Below are 22,353 nucleotides of genomic sequence, written 5' to 3'. Positions count from 1 at the left end.
AACTCTTTTATTTTTCCCTTTGATTGGGGGATCAAAGCGAGAGAAATGGTAAGAAAAAATGAAAATTACTTTTAAAAGTGGTCATGACTCAAAATCTTTACTGGTTTCCGAGTTATGGCGAGTTAAACAAAGAAACGTTTTCGCTTGGTGGAATACTCACGACTCAACCTTTTGTCTGTTGGAATCTCAACGAAAAATTCTTTCCTGAGTGTTCTTATTCTTCGGCCTGAATAATTTATCCATCTTGAGCTGTACTATATAGATGAATATCATCCACAGTGGTAAATCTCAACTGAGATGCCATGTTTTAACATTGAATTACGCCTATTGTGAACTTAGTTCATGGCCACTTTATCTGCCTACGGATAACGGGTTCGCTATTGAAATAACGTGAGGTGAATGGCTCTGACTGGCTCTTTCATCAATGACGTCAACATAGCGTTAATGTTTAGCGTATGGTGAGGGTGCAAAAACTCTCTATTACTGGTATGTTTGTGGTGCTGCACTTATTGCAAAATCGCATCTGAAAAAAAAAAGCAGTCACTGATTATTTACAAGACATTCACAGAACAACAGTTCGCTCACCTGGCAAAGGGGCAGGAAGACCTCTCCTATGGAGTCGTCTCTCGAGAAACGGTCATAGTCGAATACGTGAAGGTGTAAGACTCGGCTCTGCAGTTTCTGGATTGGGAATCCTGTAACATCCAACATTCACACAACTTTACTCTACAGCGAGGTCACTTATTTCCTGAAATGAATAGTAATTATTTAATATTTGTTTTCCCTATAGAGATAATGTAGAGTTGGTGTTATGTTGACAGTCACTGAAAATCTAAGTATTTTGTAACAAGATCCACACACCAGAGGACCTGGTCAGAATCAAACATCGATCCTCTTTGTCCTGAGACCGTCAGCCTGGATTATCAGCAGTAGAAATTGATTTTTCATGCTCAGTTTCTGAAATGGATGATGATGATGATGATGATTATTATTATTATTACTATTTTTTTTTTCCTGTCTGTTTGAGGTTCTGGCTGATATGTACAGTACATCTCACTTGACGATATGTGTCAGAGGAAGAAGAATTGTTTGTATACATCTGAAGTCTGACTAGTGTAATATGTTGTTAGTCAGCGATGTAAGCAATGGAGGAGAAAAGGAACTGGACACCCTACCCATTATCTCCTGGCTTAGTTGCCTCGTAAGTGGTGATTATTATTATTATTATTATTATTGCTATTATTATTATTATTATTATTATTATTATTATTATTATTATTATTATTATTATTATTATGTCTTTTAAGGCTATATAGAAAGATGGTTTAGCCATGTTTTTAAGGATTTTATTATTTTTTCCTATAGGCATCCAACAAGGGAAACTCAGTGCGCAGAAACCAGCGGGCGTGAATGTCTCGCTCAGATGACGTATGCTCCCGTTCCCAGCGTGCTCTCACTCCTACTGCAGGGGAGTAAGAGGAGTTAGTATGCGCGCCGCAAGGAATCCGAGCTGAGTTTTGCCTATAGCAATACTTGCATAAATCCTTGCATTAAGATGAGTATCAAATGAATTCAAACTCCAAACACATTTTCCTTTATGTATTATCTGTCAATTGAACTTAAAGCATACAAAATAACATGGTTTTTAAGAAAATATAGTAAAATCTCGTTAATCCGGACCCCGATAAGCTGGACTTCACTTAATCCGAACAGACAAAAGAAAACTACGAGTTCTGTAAAATTAAAGAACCTCGCTTTAAGACTTACATGTAGGTTACTTCAAACCGACTTCCACAGCAGGAGTTTCGAGTGATACAGAGCCAGGTCCGTCAGGGTACTGCATTGTATGTATTGCTTTACATTTTACTGTACTGTATAATGTATTTAGGCCTATACCCTTTAAATAGGCCTACACCATAATAAACGTATGTTGCTATAAACGGAGTTTTAATGCACTTTCTATTGTTCTTTTAGATTATTTCAGTTATTTCGTTAAACCGGTCAACTTATTCCCAATTAGTCCGAATTAACGAGGTTTATCACAAAATAGTAAACAATCACAATTCGAAATTATCTGTTGTGGAAGATTATCTATTATAGCTTAACACATCTGTGCTGCAAGAAAGGTCCATTCCAAACAACACGAAGTCATTACTCTTACTTCATTCTTTCGGTCCGCAGTTATTTTTTTCCTTGGAAAGCTGCATCAGTCATCAGTCATCCTTCATCTTCACGTATCCAGGATTTCGTCCAAGGACTTTGGGCTTTGAAGAAAGCACACCGCTCACTAGGCCTGGTACTTCTTCCTTCAGAATTCTTCAATGATGATTATTTTAGTGGAAGAGATGCAACCTCCTTGTGTTCAAATGTTAGCAGGGAAGTCAGTGAAGTTGGCTTTGTTGAATATATGAGAAGCGATGTTTTTGCTGTTCTAAAGAGCATTATTCCCTTTCGAAATGCAAGCAGTTTTGATGTTGTCGAATTCATTTAGACCACTTTTCATTCCCTTATAATATTCAGCGTAGTAAGTTAGTAGAGTACGATACAGCTGACAACAAAGTTCCCTAGGGAGTGATGATCGGCTCTGTAGGAAGACGTAATTCTGGTAGCACTTCTTCGAATGTCTGATTGAGACTTCGCGATCTATAAACACTTTCTTCACAGAAGAAACTATAATTTATTCCTAGGAAATCATTTCTTATTTCTTCCGCCAACCGTTGTACAAATAAATCATGGGCTAGGCACGTTCTGTGGATCATTTTTGCTCAGAAACTTGCCAGCATTTCTCCTGCTTTAATCATATGGACGACACTATTACTAAGGAGAACGAGACACTTTTCATCTCTATTCTCTGCAAGACACAAGCTACATAGGGCTTCTGTAATGACACAAGCTATAATGCTGTGATGTGTTTTCTTCAGTTATTTACAAAGAACTAGATGCAGTTTTCCCATTTCTGCAGGATCCAGCTTCTCTATGAAATATCGGCAATATAAACGCTGATATTCGTGGTCTCGTCAACACAAAGCCACATGAAGGGTACACGGGAAAAACGAACAATGTCACATTTCCATTAGAGGTGGGATAGTGATCTATTTCATTATATTACTGCAAAATTTATTGATGTTTCTACTTGAAATGAAGGAAACGATGAGTGTATCCATGGTTTTAATTCTCCTTTACCACTTTTAATAAAAATAACACTGAAGTTTGTAGTTATACAGTGAATTAGATAATGACATCACCCTTAAGAGCATTGTGACATTGTTCGTTTTTCCCGTGTACCCTTCACATATCATGGCAGTCAATGTGGACTCATGATATCCAGTTCTTCTCACAAAGGGACATCAAATACCGGTACGCAAAGTAGACTCATCTGGAACTTCACGATTACTAATAAAGAACGTTCCTTAGCATATCCTACGAAAAATTTGCTGATAAAAATGCCTCACATAACCGTTATATTGAAAATATTCACTGTAGAACTTGTCACAGATGAAGTCAATGGCTGAATTAAACTTTTTCGCTTTTTCTTGTAGCATTAATTGATTTTGTGGACTGTTGACTTACGTTGCTCAAAATGTTTTTTTTTTCTGTCAGAAATAAATTCTTGTTCCTGACAAATCTGACAGAAGATTACCTTACCATCTGTTGAAAATTGATAATCATTAACAATCCAGTGTCGAAAAAAGATACTTTTTGCGACTTTCACTTTAGAAATATTGCAGCAAGAAAAATGTGGATTATTTCAAATAACCCCTTTCTATACTAAGCTTTAACTGCTTTTCTTATATCCGCTGGATCATAGCAACAATGAAATTCTGTTAAAAAAACAATGTTAAGTTGTGAATAGGCCATTCATTATCTCGTGAAACTAAACGCATGAGTGTGCCGTAGCTCACAATAAGAACCTTACGGTGGGAGTAAGTGAACTAGCTAGCTGCAAGTGAAAGAATAGAGAGGGAGGGAAACTTCCCAGTCTATTTTCTTCTTCCTCTCAAGCGCAGGTAGGTTTCAGAAGATAACGAATGACCTATATTAAAATGATTAAATTAATTTTTGTAATGGACAGTTTTCTTTTTCCTTTCTATTTCTCTTTCTTGCTGAAAAGTTCGATTTAACCTCTTCTAAACTCTTTATAGAATTCATATACTTGATTAAGAAATTACTGAAACGAAAATACAGTATAAGTTATTATAGTACCGGTATTGTTATTAAGTAAGAAATAAAATAGGTACATTGAAATAAAAATTTCGGGTTTTAGTTAGATCAACAACACAACCAAAAACGACAGGAATGGGAAGGCACTTCGACTTTAGTGTTTAATGTTGGTCTCATCATCCATCCATCCACATAATTCATTCACAGTATTCTACCCAAGGGCAGGTCTTTCACTGAAAACCCAGTACTCTCCAATCTTTCCTATTTTTCTCCCTTCCTCTTACGTTAGCCTCCGCATATGATTAATTTATCTTAATGTTATGTTCTTCTGTCCACTAACTTTTCTTCCGTTCATCATTCCTTCCAGTGCATCCTTCAGTAGGAAAATTCTAGCCAGTGGCCCAGCCAGTTTCTTTTTCTCTTCCTGCTCAGTTTCAGCATTATTCTTTTTTCACCCACTCTTTCTAGCACAGCTTAATTTCTTATTCTTTCTATGAATTCCATCTCCATTCTTCTCCATACCCACATTTCATATTGCAGACCAGTATTTCACGTACCGTACTCCTCATGTCATGGGCAAGAGGCACTATTTAAAATTTAACGAATTATCTTTGTTATTCATTGCAGAAGGTATAGGGCAAGAAGATGGTTTGTAGCACGCTATGGTGATTTCTCTTGAAATACTACTAAACTTTTGTATAGCCAATATCTGTGGAAGTCAATTCTTTTGTGAACGATGTACATGAAATATAACAATTCTTACTAAGGAAATAATTACATTTTGATTAAAAAATGGAATAGCGACTTAATCGAATTCTGTCGTGAAGTTCCTCTTGGAACTTTAAAAATGAAATAAAGTGCTAAATGGAACTGTACGTACGTCTCCAAAATCATAGTCTTCTGGTCTGAAGCTTTCACTTAGCAATGTAAATACATATTAAATTCGTCTCCGAAGTGGGTGTGTCATTTCCTCTTCTCTAATGCATAAAAACGAAGGTCTGATGGAACTATGGGGCTAACCTAACAAAAACGGGTGTTCGTTATAACATCATCAATATTTTTGGTCGATTGTGTTTTCATCTCCTAGAAGAAGAGGACAACTTATAGATAAGTTCAGTGTGTATCCGTATTACTTAGATTACATAATTTGAAGCTATATCAGTCGAAATAATGGTAGGTCTATTTATGTATAAATATTATACGCAATGTGTTCATTATGTCATAAAACAACAATTATTATTAGGGCTCGGATTTTTAGGGCCTAAAAGTTAAAAATGACAGTGAGTATATCTAATTAGTCGTGTGTTAGAATATGTAAGGTAAGCGTCTGGTTTACACTTCTTTGGAATTCAAAGAGTCTTTGCTCAACACATGATAACGAGGATTCTACTTGAGATAGAGGGAATGTTTGCTTAGCTTGAACTATACTACGTTGCAATACTAACTTTTAGGTCTTCAAATTCCGAGCCCTACTTATTATCAAAAGAGAAAAGACGACTGGATAACTCTGGCAGTGGTGTTATCTTTCGTCACATTTTCATTGAACCATGAGGAAATTGCAGGATTAGGTTATTCCTTGCCTTCTTGGAAATACGTAGACTATTTCGTCTTTGTACAACTCAGTCATCACCATACACATTTTCAGGTCCCATTTATCTTGTGCACCTATTATAGGCCTAACTGTTTGGATAGGTATTGGAATTTTTGTTTTTGAGCGTTATGTTAGAACGAGGGGCTAACATGAGTGTGGAGATTTGGTGCATGTAACTACATTATGGTACAAGATACACGTGACGACATCAATTTTTCAAATAACATTTTTATCTCGAAGAGAAAGCAAAAACGAACAAAATTGCATTAAACATTTTTGTTTAAAATATCTCAAAGAATAATCCTCCGAAATTAAATACATTACTTACGGTTCACCCTGTATATTTTATGTCGTAATAATTTTGCTTTTCCGTACTAATTTCCACTTTGGCCGTAATGCTGTAATAGTGGGGATAAACCCGTAATAATTCCTAGAAATCTGTAGTAATTGACACCTATGGCCGTTTATTTTTGTTAAAAAAATTCATTCATAACTCGGGAACTGAGTGCAACCCTCAAACTGTCAACAAAACGTGATAGTTATGTGCTTTATAACAGTAATACTTGAAATATCGAATACATTAATTTAGAAGTATAGGCACGCTTCCAGAAAGCCTGAAATATCTAGACTGGTTTTCCTAAGCTTTTTGGAAACACTGTATGTGCAGTTTCAGTACAAATATTGATAAACAAAAGAAAAACTGGTATGAACATAATTATGCTAAGAACAGAAGACAGCTTACAAAACTACATAAACCTAGAGCAGGGCTGGGCACCGGGAGCAAATCCAAACTCTAAACGGGGACGCTTAATATTCATCTGTCAAGGCACCAACAGTGCGCGGTGTTCGGCGAGGAAGAAAGGGGTTGAGGAGAAGTCATATGGCTCCCCGTGAGAAAGTAGAATCACTCTAGTATCCAATCAACAGATAGGTTCAGAAAGAGTTGAAACCACGAAGGATTTTAAATATCTTTGGTCAGTAATAACCAATGATAAAAAAGAATGGACAGATATACAAGCACGCATGACGAAGGGAAATCAAACATACTTTGCATTATTGGATATCCTGAAATCAAGATTTGTACATAAGAAAGCTAAATTTCGAATACATTTCTAGAAGGGTACTCTGTTATGGGTGTGAAACTTGGGTAATGAATAATAAGATCGAATCAGCCTTAGGTGTATTTGAAAGAAAGATATTCAGGCGGATAGTTGGACCAGTTAATGAAAATGGACAATGGAGGATAAGGTATAACCAGGAAGTAATGGAACAATATCGAGATATGGATGTAGTGACACACATCAAACTCCGAAGATTGGAATGGGCTGGGCATATCAACAGAATGGAGAACCAGAGGATACCTAGGAAAGTAATGGAGGGAAGGATATATGGTAAAAGACCGATAGACAGACCGAAGGATAGATGGGCCGATGCAGTGAGAGAGGATGCTAGACAAGTTTTGGGAGTAACGGCATGGAAGAGAACATCACTGGACAGATCTGATTGGAAGAGGAGAATACAGTAGAGGAGGTCAAGGCCCGATTTGGGCTGTAGTACCATAGCAGAAGAAGAAGAGAGAGAGTAGAATTCGCTCTTGGTGCCCAGCCCTGACCTAGAGGATACAACGAAAGTGTAGATTAGACCGATCGAGAGCCACACTGCAAGGATGTATCACATGGGGGCGGAACACAAGTTCCTTAGCAGTTGATAAAGTGTCGTAAAATAACCAACTAAAAAACATACACAAGTCACCTTGTGGAAGCAGAAGGATAAGAAATAAAAACAGAAATGAAAGAACGAGGATGAATGACTAGCACATAAGTAAACTAAATATTCAGAGAAAAGAAAGAAATGAAAAAAGATTGACAGAGACGTGGGAGTAGGTAGGCAGGGAGAGACATAACCTGCGAAACATCATGGTCCATGCCAAAACACATTAACTTTGCTATCATGGAAGTTAAATCGCGTATGACGGTAAAATCATGGAAATCTACACTTTTTCTAGCCCAACATTACATTTTATATGTAAACGAAGTTACATGTTAGTGATAAATCAAAGCCCGAGATTTTATAGCAGGTTTGTTTGTTTGTACCTTAGATAAGTTAGGGAACGCAACATTTAGCCCGTACCAAGAGAGACGAGAGATTTTTTTTATGGCTAGCGAGTGGGTTTCTTTGTTTGCGTAATTACTCCGCCGAGCATCAGCACGTGTTAACGATCTACATTCAGCCCCTAATTACTCTTCCTCCAGGCGCGATGTGGGCGTCTCGCCTGCTTTTATATCTCTTCTATTTTTTTTACCGGGAGAATTCATTTTCAGGAATCGTGAGTGCAACAGTTGAATCCCAATTCACGAATCAATATCAGCTCTTAAGTAGTGTTGGGCCGGCGTCTGGACACCCCATATTTGCATGCAAATGCTTTCATTTCGTGCGATGACCGCTGCTTCTGCTTGTTTAAATAGGCAACGTAAAAGTTCTGGCGCTTCGATAGCCGTAATGAAACCGATGAAGCAAAGCGGAAGGCTGGGCTGTATGATCTCGTAACCTCATAGTGCCGAGTAATGCCTATTTCTCTTACGTTACTATCTATGTTTTACATGTTACTGCAGCTACATTTAAAAGTTTTCAATCATTTTCAGAAAAGGGCTAAGAAGCGATAGCGTAAGTAGTCTATATTTAGTGTGGAGAGAAAGAGATAAGTACGGTATATAAATAAACAGAGGATAGAATAGTAGAGAAATAATAAGTGATGAAGTGTTGTAAAATAAAGAAATGGACGTGTAGACAAATAATTTAGGAGAAAACAGTTGGAAAAGAATGATTAAGAGTAGGTAGATTTGAGAATAGAGAATAAAAATGCAAATAATTAAGGAAAGGAATATACGATATTTAATAGGAAAGCGAGAAATGGAAGGGAGACAGTCTAGAGGATAGGTAGCAATTCAGTTAAAACAGGAGAAAACGAAGTAATCAGGAAATGCTTGGCAAGTGAATATATTAACATAAAAGGGTAGTGAGTGGGTATTAAGAGTCCTGCAAAACCGGTTGAAACCGAAGAAACTTACATAGCGCTACTGAACGCCTGGCGTTATAGGCAGTATGCGAAGTACATCTGCTTGCGTACTGCCTCAGTATTCGGTTTAACGAGTATTCGAGTTGATTCGATCTATCTGTGGGTGGACGGCTCTGGCGTATAAAAGGAAGATCACAGTGAACCATCCAGATATTATAGCTGCGTAATGTCAAGAGGAACAAACAGCACGCAGCGTGAAACTACAGACGTTGTAAAGCGTAAATTGCAGAAAAAAACCTTCGGTATCCACAAATTACCAAGGTTGTAATTTTTGCTTACACTAGAAAACTGAATTATAATTTTACAATAATGACACACTTAAAAAAACAGTAAACTCAATCAATAGTAAAACTAAAACAAAAACAACTTTATATCTTCTGAAACATACTACAACCAATGCTTTTAGTATGTTTACTATGACTAGAGTCTAGCAACTAATTTTCGAGCAATCGAACTCTCAGCTGAGTTGTCAATCATCTTGGCCACTGAAGAAAAGTCGAACCACAGCTATAACAAATACTATCTATGGCCCACTTTGACATGCTTGACCTAGGGAAACAGACCTGAGTTCGTTGACGTCTTACATCTGTATTACAAGAAGAAAAAGCAGTGTGCAAGTAGCGGCGATGTTGCCAGACAGCTGAAACTTCGAACTCAATTTTCTAATAACCGTGCATTTAATCACAAAACGTAATATAAGTTTTTCCATTCATTTAAGTGGACCTTATCGCCCCGTACAATCTGCAGGGTTATTTTCACTTCTACTCTGTATATGAATAGCTATTGTTTTGGAGGAATGCATTTAGAGTTAATAATTATTTAATTTTATGTTTTGTGATTAATTGTAATTATATTTTGGATTTATTTACTTATTATATCTCACATTATACATTATGCTTATTTGATTTTCTGCATACTAAATTGGTGGAAAGATCACCAAACAACTCTAGCCTCTCTAGCAACACTTGTGAAACGAATATTGGCCATTCCATGTATAAGTGTTTGCACGGAGCGTAACTTTAGACTAGTAAAACAGATTTATTAATACATAAACACAAGAAGTCAACTCTGACCATGTAGTCTATGATAATAGGCCCTAATAATAATTGTGAACATAAAATAGTTGATATTAGCACGTGTGTAATAAAATAGTTCTTTGAAGGACACTTGTTTTCTCTGAAGTAGATCTTTTCTATACAGAATGATTTGTTTCTAAAACTTGCTATTCTTTTGTTATTCGTAGTTTAGAAATGTGTAAATTATACTTATTTTGTACAGAACAACAACCATTGGGAGCCAAAGTGATCGTATTGTTGAAAATAACATTACTGTTTATCTTTTTAAATTGATTTCTTGATAAATAATATTACAACTGCTTAGAATAATTAAAAAGCATGCATCTATTGTTTTAGAGGTAGGCCTATACATTTTCTTTTAGTTTAAAGTACAAACGTCATTATGGACTGAACGTACTTATTTCCTATTTTGCTTTATAATGAATTGTAATTATATTTTTGAATATGTTTACATTATGATATTTCACATTATACATTACGTCTATTTCCTTCGATGTCACTGTGTCCCTTGTTCATTTATTTGTTACTAGTCAAATTACTGCAAGTTCGAAATACAAAAATAAATGTATTAAAGTGTCAAATTATTTGTATTCCTATTTGAAGCAAACATATTTTTGTAATTAAACAAAATAAATATCCTTCAATATTATTACTCTGTTTGTATACTGAGAAAATGCTAAAGAGTTATTGTATGATAAAATGTACCCGGTGTTATTTGGAGATCATATTTTCTTCCTCCTTACCATTTCTTTCTGTGTGAGATTTGTGTTCTAAATAATTCGCGATCTTATATGAACTCATGTAATGTCGATTATTGGGTTATACAAATCGAACAAGATTCAGTCAATATGTGACGAGAAAGAGTTACGACGTAATCAAATGATGAAGTTATGACGTATACTGTTTAACACTGGTATAGAAAAACGCCAGCTATATAGCGTTTATTGGTAAGAAAAATATACATGGCTTATGCACGTCTTATTCTGTGAAAAACTGTAACTTTGTTTAACATATCTATAAGCAACTTTCATTAGTAAAACTCTAAAAGTTAAAAATATAAACGATACTTATAAAGTGACTGCAAGTTCAGAATAATAAAGAAAATATATGTGTTATAGTGTCGAATGAAGTGTAAGAGTACTTGCAAACACTTTTTTTTTTCAACAAGACAACGTAAATTTCCTTGTTACTCCGGTTGTGTACTCGAAAAACGTTATTTTCATGTAAATGCGCCTGGAGTTCTGTCTACTCTGCAATACATCAGGCGTAACCGCTCAACAACCGAGTATCCGGTCCGATGTTCATCCTAGCCGGTTGTAGCTCCTACCGGTCGAATCTAAATCGGTTGTATACGCTGTTTTGCAGGTCTCTAGTGGGTATACACTAGGGATGTCAAGGTCAGAGCATGTGAAAGATTGTACGTGCTACCAAGCGCGCACGGGTTGCAATGAATCTATTCTGCAGGCAGTAGCGGTGAAAAAGAAGAGGTGAGCAAAATGAACTCTATTGGCCTACCACTGCAAGATGAAATCTTATGTTTTACTTAACGACGCTCGATGTGCCAGAATTTTGTCCCGCAGGAGTTCTTTTACATGCCAGTAAATCTACTGACATGAGCCTGTCGCATTTAAGCACACTTAAATGCCATCGACCTGGCCCGGGATCGAACCCGCAACCTTGGGCATAGAAGGCCAGCACTATACCAACTCGCCAACCAGGTCGACTGCAAGATGAATTAAACTGCTCTTCAGTAATAGATAATGTGTTACGCTCATACAAAAAACAAGAAATAAAGGCTTGTTTTGCAGCTTGAACCTCTCTAATAAATGCAAATAACTATAAAATAGTACGATATAACAAATAATAAACGTAGCTTCTCTTTAACTTAAGCAGTTTTACATAATGAGAACTATAGTCTTAATTAGTCTAATTATTGTTATTAACTGTTACATAATCATGTACTACTTATATGAGCATCATCACACTTCTAGAAACAAATTTAAATTCCTAACTTCTCGCGTATTCAGAAGTGCTTTTTTTATTTTTGCTGACCCCAGCCTTCTTATGTCCGGTGAAATGTTGTTTTCTGCAGCAAAATAATTTCTAATGGAAGACCGAATTGGCTAACATTCCAAGTCCATTGAAGTAAATTTTTCAGGACAGCAAAGAAACTATATAGGCTTGCATTATGAGTATTGAAATAAATATTTGTATGATCCAAAAACACAGGCTTAGAGTCGGACTTTGGATATTCTATTTTACAGAATGATAGCCTGTGTAAAACACAACTTGTTAGGTAAAAAGTCGAATTCGGTAAATTTTGGACTTGGGATGTTTGCCAATTCAGGTATTCAATTGTAACTGTGTTGGTATATTTTCTGGGTTTGATGAGTAAGGATCACAAAACAAATCCAACTTGGGCTGGAGCAGATCAATATCTTTAATTCGTCTATGGAACTCTTCCCAGAGATTTTTAAAACATTGCAGTATTTTACACAGTTGAACAGGAGTTCAATGACTGAAGGCGTTGGAATTATAAAAATTGTGCTGTGAGATCTGTGACATCCACAATGAAATCTTCATCTGAAAGCTTTTAACAATATCTGTCGACACAAATTAATTAATTCTTCCCTTGCGATCTCAAATTAAAAACGTTCAGATGCTCGAATATATCCTTGAGAAAGTTAAGTTCCTCGATCCATGTAGAGTCAACTAGTTCTGGACTGTCTCTATTTTTCTATTATGAATTCTGATAAATATTTACACAATTCAAAATACCTGGACAGAACTTTTTCTTGGTTTAATCAATGGTAACAAATATCGTCAAACTGAAAATTTATGTACGAAAATCTGGACAATTTATAGAGACAACTCGTAACTGACATATAACAGCACACACTTTTGTTTGTACTTTATTTTGTAAACATAAATACAATGCTGTGAGGAAGAAGCTCTACACTACATCTTCACATACATTTACTACTATTTAATGTCAATAAAAACAAACTAATTTGAATATTATATCAATCTGAAGATGAACTAATGATTTCAGGTGTTAGACACTGCTTGTCTTTGTAACTAAATAATTTCCACAAACCAACAAAGAGCATGATCTCATCTTTCACTTACATAAGAAGTCAAGAGTCCAGTCAGCCTGAAACATACTGAACGACTTCCTCGTCAATGTGTAATGTACAACCCTTGTGTTCAGCAGTGACTTGTACCTACGTGCCTTACGTGCTCTGGTCAGGGCATACGGACTGTGAGCACGTATGCGCTCTCGTTGACATCACTGGCATACAGAGTGATTCACGAGGAGTTACCGTCACTTACGGAGCTTATTTCTGAAGATGTTCTGAGCAAAAACTGTCATATAAACATGTGTCCTATTCTCAATATTTTCACAGTTACACTAATTTGAAGTTGTTAAAATACCTTCTTTTATTTAGTTTTAAAGGTACCGTTCTTTTGAATGTTACAAATAGAGAATGAACTATTCAGAAGTATACTTGCTTTAATTTTCTAGTATTCTGCAGCTAAAACTGTGTTCTTAATTCTTTAGTTGCTTTTTAAACTAAAAATTACATTATTCTTACACGCTTATCACAATAATTTTTACAGATCACACGACTTCTAGTAACTTGATTCTTTACAGTTCGATTTTTCATCCTAATGTACATTCATAAAGAGTTTACAAGAATGAAGTGATGTGTGACAATAATGTGATAAGTGCGTAAGAAAAATGCAATTTCGTAGTTAAAAATTGAAAAAAAAAATCTTTACGAAGCTACTATGGAAATTAACAATACATTTTTAGCTTCAGAATATCAGACAATTAAAAAAATGATACTTCTGAATAGTTCATTCTCTAATATTGTAATATTCTTTTACCCAGGGTGCGAATTAAGATTTCTGATGAGGGGGGATAGAATCCTAGATAGAGGATACCATATATAAAATTATTATTATCCTCATTCAATACGGCGCATTGAGTTGCTTGTCTGGCATCTTGATTATAATAATAATTATATCCACGAGCAGGCTTAAGATAAGATGTGTAATTCCTAAGTTACTGATTGTTATCAGCTTGCCAGTGATGATAATACATCAATATTATTTTCTTTGCTTACTTTATACTGTACTTTATACAGCATACTTATATTAAAACAATTATATTTTGTGAGGGGGGATAGAAGTTATCCCTGGCAGGGATGTTAATATGAATTTATGAGAGGGGTAATAACTTGCCAACGGGGGGGGAATCCCCCATCCCCCCGTTAATTCGCATCTGCTTTTACCATTAAAACTAAAGAAAATATGTATTTTTAAAACAATTTCAAATTAGCGTAACTAAAAAAATATTGAGAATAGAACCAATGTTTATATGACATTTTTTTGCTTAAAATGTCTCCGGGAATATGCCCCGTAAGTGGCGGTAACTCCTCGTGAATCACCCTGTATATTAAAGTGATGGTGGATCGAGTGTATTAATAAGGACATTTACATTGTATAAGGCAACAATCAGAGTTAGGCCTATGTATTTTAATACTTTTATATTATCCTTTAGTTCTTAAAAAGATGTCAAACTTCTGTTAATATGACTAGTGTAATTATAAATCCGTTCAAAGGAGAAGTGTTCATACATAAAAATCGAAATAATTTTCAATTGCATTCTCATAGTTATGAAACAAAAGGTTTGGAGAATACACGAAGCAATACTTGGGGACTTATTGGAAGATTAGGATATTTAAATATAAATTTGTTACATATTCTTGGGCCTAAATTACTACTATGATTAAATACTGTAGCAGTGTTGCATTTTGGTTCAAACAATCTTAATACAATATAATAAATTTGTCTGATTTTAAGAACATTAAAGTCTAAAAACGATTTTGAGATGGAAAATCAGTGGGTTTATGAGGACATATTTTAATTATTATTATTTTTTTTGGCAGAAAAGCAGGCAAGATTACCTTCAGTAATAACCTACGTAAAATAGTATATTATTTTGTTTTATTGCGGAATTACCTGTCAATAAGTTTATTACGCACAATATGCTTAACTCTATTTCAATCGGTAATTATGTATGGAATTATAGGATAGGGTAGCTTATTTAAAACCAATTTTAATCCACTTTATTTATTACAGAATTTGTTCAAGGTTCCGAATAACTGAAGTCACATAGTGACAAATCGGGGTTGTACGTTCGGTAGCCCAGATCCTCCCACTTTCAAGAAAGTCTCAGTTATGCTTAGGAGTAAGGAGAGAACATTTCAGGAAAACATATTCTGAATCTTGTCAATTCTAGTAGTTCTAGTATTAAATTAAAAAAGTTATATATGGATTTTATAAATAATGAAAAATTGTAAATTTATATATTCTTATTGTATAGTAGACATAAGACAAATTGTATTATGTAGGCTACTTCTTAATTTAAATTCAGGAGTCCGCCCCTGAGCACGAGTTCTACTCTTTCAGGGGTGAGCTAAAGTTTTATCTGTTTATATTATATTTTATGTTGCAATTATTAGCAAAATAAATACCTACATAAATAAATAAATAAATAAATAAATAAATAAATAAATAAATAAATAAATAAATAAATAAATAAATAAATAAATAAATAAATAAATAAATAAATAAATAAATAAATAAATAAATAAATAAATAAATAAATAAATAAATAAATAAATAAATAAATAAATAAATAAGTAAATAAATAAATAAATAAATAAGTAAATAAATAAATAAATAAATAAATTCTAAAGAGGGAAGAAGATGATTTACCCCAGCTGGTCTTTTTTTCAACAAGACGAAATGTAAGTCAGAGGACAATTATATTTTCATAAAGATCACAGTTAAATCATAGCCAGCATCTTAGATTGCGAAGATCTGGTTGTTCCGAAAAGTGGGTATATGCTCGTTACTTATTAATGACGCAATGTCTCAGTTATACACTTTTATTTTGGTATGCGATTATCTTTATTATCTTCTCTTTTTACCAGATTGCCAAAATTAATACACATGACGAAAGAAATGAAAAGAGAGGTACAATCGAAATGGAAGTCCTTAAGATCAACAAATATAAGAGGAAGTTGAACGAATTTTAGAATGATTGTGTACTTCAGTAATCTTACTGCGTTACACATGTTCAGAAAGAAAATTATTATTTAGACTTTACCTTCGAAGTAGAAAGTCTCGTTCCAGCGAGGGTTGAGTGTGCGTCGCTTGATCTTGGTTTCCAGACGGTGCTTCTTATCCGGGAGTAGCGTCACCCGGACGTAGGGGTCAGACGTCCCAGAGATATCCTTCGCTGGCAGCTCCTTCGCCTGCAACATTCACAAAGCAGGTATCAAGGAGTGAAACCAAGATTGTGTTGTTATACAGGCACTCCTGCTGTCTCTTGGCATTACAGTCTGGCAAACAGATCGCCAGCTCTCGCGGATAACGTTCCTGCTATCTCACGATCCTGCAGTGTGGCAAGAGATCTTTTGCGTTAACTAGTGAATTATTTATTTAAGGAAATAGAATCTTACATGAATTTCGGAGAAGTTGCTCAAAATACCCTCCATTACATTCTTCTACATGCTGCAGCGATGTATGAAGTTTCGCGAAACACTGAAATACAGCTGTGTTGTGCCTGCGACTTAGTTTACAAGTCGGCTCAGAGACAATGCAGTGAGAAAGCAGAATTGAATGGGCAGATATGGAGTTTCTTAGGTATATGACTGAACATAACCTTGAAGAATATAGACCCATACGCAGTACGGATATTAGCAAAAATTAGAAATGGTTTCATTAAATGAGTTAATGACACAAAGGAAAGAACACTTTTCCCTCAACTCAATAAGAGCAAATGCCGGGTAACTTTCGGTGCTGGACTCCGGACTCATTTCACCGGCATTATCACCTTCATATCATTCAGACGCTAAATAACCTAGATGTTGATACAGCGTCGTAAAATAACCCCCCCCCCCAAAAAAAAAGGAACACTAGTACGCACGCATTGCAAGAAAGATAGAAGTCCGAATACAAAACATTGTTTTTCAGTACATCCAAGAGGATGACGTGATGTGGATCATCCAAGGAAGAGATGGGAAGATGATCTCATTTATTGAGCGGGATGATTTCGATATGGAACCAAAATCACGACGACGACGACGATGATCATGATGAAAATCTTAAAGAAAAGGAAAAAGAGAATGGCGAAAGGGAACAAAAATAAGGCGGACAACGGATTAAGAAAAGAAGAAAATAAGAGATATGGAAACAAACGAACAAAGAGAAGAAAACAAAGTACAAAGAAATGGCATTAGAGAGGAGGGAGAAACGACAATTAGGCCTATAATACGAAGTAAAAAAAAACGAGAGAAAAAAGAAAAAGAAAAAGAAAGGCAAATGATATAAGCTAAAAGACTGTTAAAATTGTATTTAGCAAGAAAATTTAAATGTAATTGCTATTCCATATCTACATAACCTAGAGACTGAATGAATGTTTTCTTTATTATTATTTTTTTAGTGGAAGTGGGAGAATATGGATTTAAACACAAAAGCACAGAATATATTATATCAGTACTTACTAAGATAAGCACGGAACGTGGGGCAATTTACTTTTGAGGCTCACACAGTGGCTCAAACAATGACATTAATAAAATACGAGAAACCTCTTACCTCGACGCGACGGTAACTTGAGCCCGAATCTCTCATTACAGGAAATTAGGCCTCCTAGTCTCTCATTATTTAGTTCGCCTAGTCACACAAAAGTGCCGCTAGAGCCCGTCTCCTCTATCGATGAATTCTATGCGCCATAAAATTTAATTAGCAAATCAACGCTTCTGCTCCGTTCACCAGATAGCGCCCAACCTTTCGGTTGAACGTTTCATTTCCGACATTCGTACAGCTCGGAGAAAGAAGGGCTCAACTGCTGATCAAGACAGCTTCACTCGTACACTGACGCTGCAGGCAGCTCGCAGTGGTATAAGCAAACTGTAACTAATACATATCGGCCTTTCCTTGTGAGTATAGTAGCATGAATAAATATATTATACAGGGACATCATTTTATTTTTACTTCAATTTTTATTGTACCTGAGTTTTTGAATGTACTTCACTCCCACCTCTTCTACTAATGAAGTTCAAACTGTCCTCCACACATAATCAAGACTGCATATACTAAACAGCACTAAGTTAGTGAGTATAGTACGTTCCAGAAATATGTTCGCGTCTTCCAGTGACGAAAGAGCTTTCAATATTGAATCATATTTTCGTACAGGTACTGTCAGTTTGCCTACGTCGCATCCCGATTTCCTTCACCTGCTTCTGCTCGACCCTCTGTAAAAGCTGGGCTGTCTTAGCTCTTTTCTGAAAACATTAATTTCTCTTAGGAATTGGACGTTTACGTAATATTATACAACTGTTTAAAATAACTTAAATAAAAGGACCTCGTTAAGTAATTAACTGTCACGTGATTTCCTCCCTTTCTATGATCCTGCGGCATAACCACTTGGACGGACAGTAGATAGCATGTCTGAGTAATTTTATCTGTGCGGGTCGGGCAGAAGTGAAGATCGAATTTACAGTACGTAAGGACTCTTTTTATGGAGTAGAATTATTTCAATATGAGTTACTAGTACGAAGGACGAAACTGGCAATTGGAATTAGATGCAATAGTCTATAGTGCGATAATATACAAAAAAAGAACTGAAGCCTGTATCGAAATGAACGGCCACCATTTTCAAAAATGTGTTTAAATATTCATATTATGATTCTTTTTCAATTTAATTTCTTTCTCTATATTGTACGCTAATGTGCTGTAGACAGTATAATATACACTGCATAATGAATACGTTCGCATGGATAACTCAGTTCGTGAGTAAAAACACTTATTTTTAATACAGTACTGTATTTTTATTAAACAAAAACCTAATGAAAATTATCGAACTCAAAATCGCGATATTTCCTAGTTTACGTAAATGGATGAACTACTTTTTCTCCCTCCTATACCTAGTAGAGTGATTTGTTTGTGTTTTACGCCAGTATAATCGAACTACACTCATGGAAGGGGATAGCAAACGGTGTTTTCGGTTCTCTAAAGGCATAGCCAGGTTAATATTAAAAATGTTAGTAAAAATAAAATGATGTCCCTGTATATTTATCCATGATAGTAGTCTGTAACCACAGTATTACTGCGAACCAATGTTTTTGAGACTTAAATCTGTAGTGTTTTTAATTTGGTATTATTTCAAGACACAGTATAATAAAAACCAAGAGGACTGGATGGAATGAATTTACAGAGGGGGGCACTGTGGCTCAGCACTGCGACCTGTTAACGTCTATTGCGCTAACCTTCTAGTGGCGCATTCCCAAATCCACCGGCTGACCACACTAAGGTTCTCTGTGTATCCAGTTTCGAGCAGACAACCCCACTCGTCCCTAGGCCAGCCCCCTCCGTGCGTCGCCAGCCGGCGTTCGGGGAATGCTACGAAATGGAGAAATGGTGACGGAATGATTTAAATGCCTAATATGGGGAAAAACGGGAGAACCCAGAGAAAAACCATATCTGCGACCTTGTCCGCTACAAGTGTCACTATGGATTTTTCAATGAAACATCCCAGACCTGACCTGGACTCGAACCCTGCGTGACAGGCTGGAGGTCTGACCACTCAGCCACCACAGAGGGGCAAAACCAAGAGGAAAAACCTCAGGTAGATCTAGATGGCCAGGCAAGGGTTCTACTCTTCCGAGCAACTTACTGGGAAAGTTTGCATTCAAGAAGCCACGCAGTGCTCCATGTTACTGAAAAACCGATTCTGGGAGGAGCTGATCAACAACAAAAGTTCTGCAACATGTCCAGATACACATTCCCTGTGACTGTCGCCTCGATGAATGAGAATGGTCCAATGACGGAATGTTCTACTGAATGGCGCCAGGCTTGTTTCCACGATAAACGTTAGTGCGCATGCGCATGGACATGCAACTGTTTTTAAACGATTGGTGCATACACTTGGACAGTTTCTGCATCTTGTCAGATGTAAATCACAACGATATCTTCATCTGATTTTAAATTGTGAGCATTTATTTCTCGTTCCCTCTAAGTGCGGCACAGTGTATGTTATTTTAGTTATAATTTTTCACATAGGACTTTCCAAAGGCCTATAATTTCTTAAAAATAAGAATAATGAAATAAACAATAGTATGAAAATTTATTTGCATGCAATTTCAGTTCTAATTTCTGCAGTTTTGTGTGACCATTAAAATTTAATGTAGGCTATGTTTTACCGAATTTGTGATTTATGAGCGATGGTGGCGGAAATTGTGTCAACTCTGAATGAGCATTCATTCCTCGTGCGACATCGTCTGCAGATTCCATTTTCTGGAGTTTAAAAGACACTCAGAGAATGGCGCAGTTATGTCTTACGGAGACCGGAGTGAAAACGCTTATTTTCAAGACTTGAGTAATCTACACTTCCTCGACTATAAAGCTGTCACAAATTTCATTACAGCTAAAGTGAACTAATTAAATCTGAGAGGCAGTTTCATAATTCAGATCCATTTCGTGCATGTAATTACATTAAATTATTATTACCTTACTTTTTTACGTTCTTATTGTACGAAGCATATAGAAAGCATGATGTAAAAATTGATTTACGTGTTTTGATGGAAGTTCAAATTTTCAGCATTCCTGCACCAAAAACTTACTTGGAGATTTGATAGAAATTATAATTTTTAACAACCCTAATGTCTAAAAATTGTTTTTGTATGCAGTATACAAGGTGGATGGTAATCTCTGCACCAAAATGAAACTGGTAATAGTTCATGAGGAGGGATTTGAAAAATCTATGTAAGTTTTTTTCTTTAACATTCACCTTTTTAGAGGAAATCGTTATGTTTCTATGAAGCATTTGGCAACATCACGGCTGCTGCAATAACTCTAAGTAAGCGCGGCCTCCACTCCTTACCTTCCCCTTTCCCTCTGCTGTACTAAATCAGTAACACGCGACGTGCGCTGCGTTGCAAGATTTATTTAAACGATTTTCGATATACAATTTAAATTCATCATTAAACGGTTTAATTTGCAAAGAAAGATTCAAGACATTAATTGTTCAGATTACTTTTACCTATCTGCTTGTATAGCAATCAACCATTTCTCTCGGGCCATTACTGCAATAGAGCGCTGCAAACATTGGATAAAGACTATTTTTTTCCTAACTGTGCTACATCGAAGAAAAAGTGTAACAAACGTTTTGTTATATTTAACATGTAGAAGCACCTCTTAAAGTTTCGTGCAGAGGTTACCATCCACCCTATATACATATATATCCGTCCTGCATACAAGCTTTTTAAGTTATTTGAAGCTTTTTATTAAGGAGGATACATTTATATTTTATCTAATTATTATTCACGTTATTATTTTATTTCTCAATAGCTCTTCCAAAATTAAATTATGACTCTGAATTCTGAATGCTGACAGAAATGAGGAAGAAGTAATGATAGATGCTACTGAAAAGAGATTTCGAAGAAGTACCGCTGGATATGAAGCAACATTGTCAGAAATGAATTAAATATTTTAAAATTATGTAGAAAGGTGGAGACAATACGTTCAATGAATGCCTGAAAACTGTACACCAAAAATTATATTTCATTATGAATTAATAATAATAATAATAATAATAATAATAATAATAATAATAATAATAATAATAATAATAATAATAATAATTTATTTATTCTGGCAGAGTTGAGATCGTGAGGTCTTCTCTTCCACTCAACCACTCAACCAGAGGATGAAAAGGAAATACATGATAATGTAATGTTAATACAAAAGAGAGTTATACAGTAGGTATACTTAACACAAAATCGAAACAGAAAAATATCCAAAAGCCAGAGGATTATCGAACTTAAATACTTAGGTTAAGCTAGATGAAAAATTAAATTACATGATTACTTCATAAACTACAGTAGTTACAATTGTGAATTAGTCTATAATATATGTCCTGGGACACTGTGCGTTCTAAAATAAGATGATTCACTTTGGATTTTAAAGTGTTTAAGGTCGAGCGCCCCTAACATCTGAAGGTAATGAATTCCAAGAATGGATAGTGCCTATTGTAAAAGACGAAGAATGTGCGGAAGTTCTGGGGAGAGGGACTAACAATAGAGTGTCGTGTTGTGACCGGATATACAGATTATGATATGTGGATAATTATGAAATCGTGATGCAAGGTGTTTAGGATAAAAGAAAGACTAGTAGATCGAAAAAGCGGTAGCGAGAAAAATATTTTAATTCAAATTCATGAGATCTGAACAAGGCTTGAGGGCTTAATATTTGAAGGATAATGATTATTATTTTATTGAGTTTATTTTTATATTTAGTAGTATGAGATGTTATTCTTTGTTTTCGTGATTTAATTTCTTTTGTTCTTATTCAATAGTTCTATGACTCATTTCATC

The 22,353-nt window shown here is 35.4% G+C and overlaps 1 protein-coding gene across 2 annotated transcripts in view; it reads right to left on the bottom strand.

The window, feature by feature from the left end:
- Positions 1 to 22,353, bottom strand: part of LOC138706130 (synaptotagmin-7-like) — a 531,126-nt gene that overhangs the window by 24,851 nt on the left and 483,922 nt on the right. For both annotated transcript variants that reach the window (XM_069835119.1, XM_069835118.1), the window contains 2 exons: positions 16,086 to 16,233; positions 586 to 695 (listed from right to left, as the gene is read on the bottom strand). In XM_069835119.1, coding sequence (XP_069691220.1) covers positions 586 to 695; positions 16,086 to 16,233 — 258 coding nt within the window. The remainder of the gene's footprint in view (positions 1 to 585; positions 696 to 16,085; positions 16,234 to 22,353) is intronic.

Source organism: Periplaneta americana, chromosome 9 (assembly GCF_040183065.1).
Source record: "Periplaneta americana isolate PAMFEO1 chromosome 9, P.americana_PAMFEO1_priV1, whole genome shotgun sequence".
NCBI classification, from domain to species: Eukaryota; Metazoa; Arthropoda; class Insecta; order Blattodea; family Blattidae; genus Periplaneta; species Periplaneta americana.
Note: the sequence above shows the minus strand (reverse complement) of the source record. Positions and strands in the feature narration are given on the sequence as shown.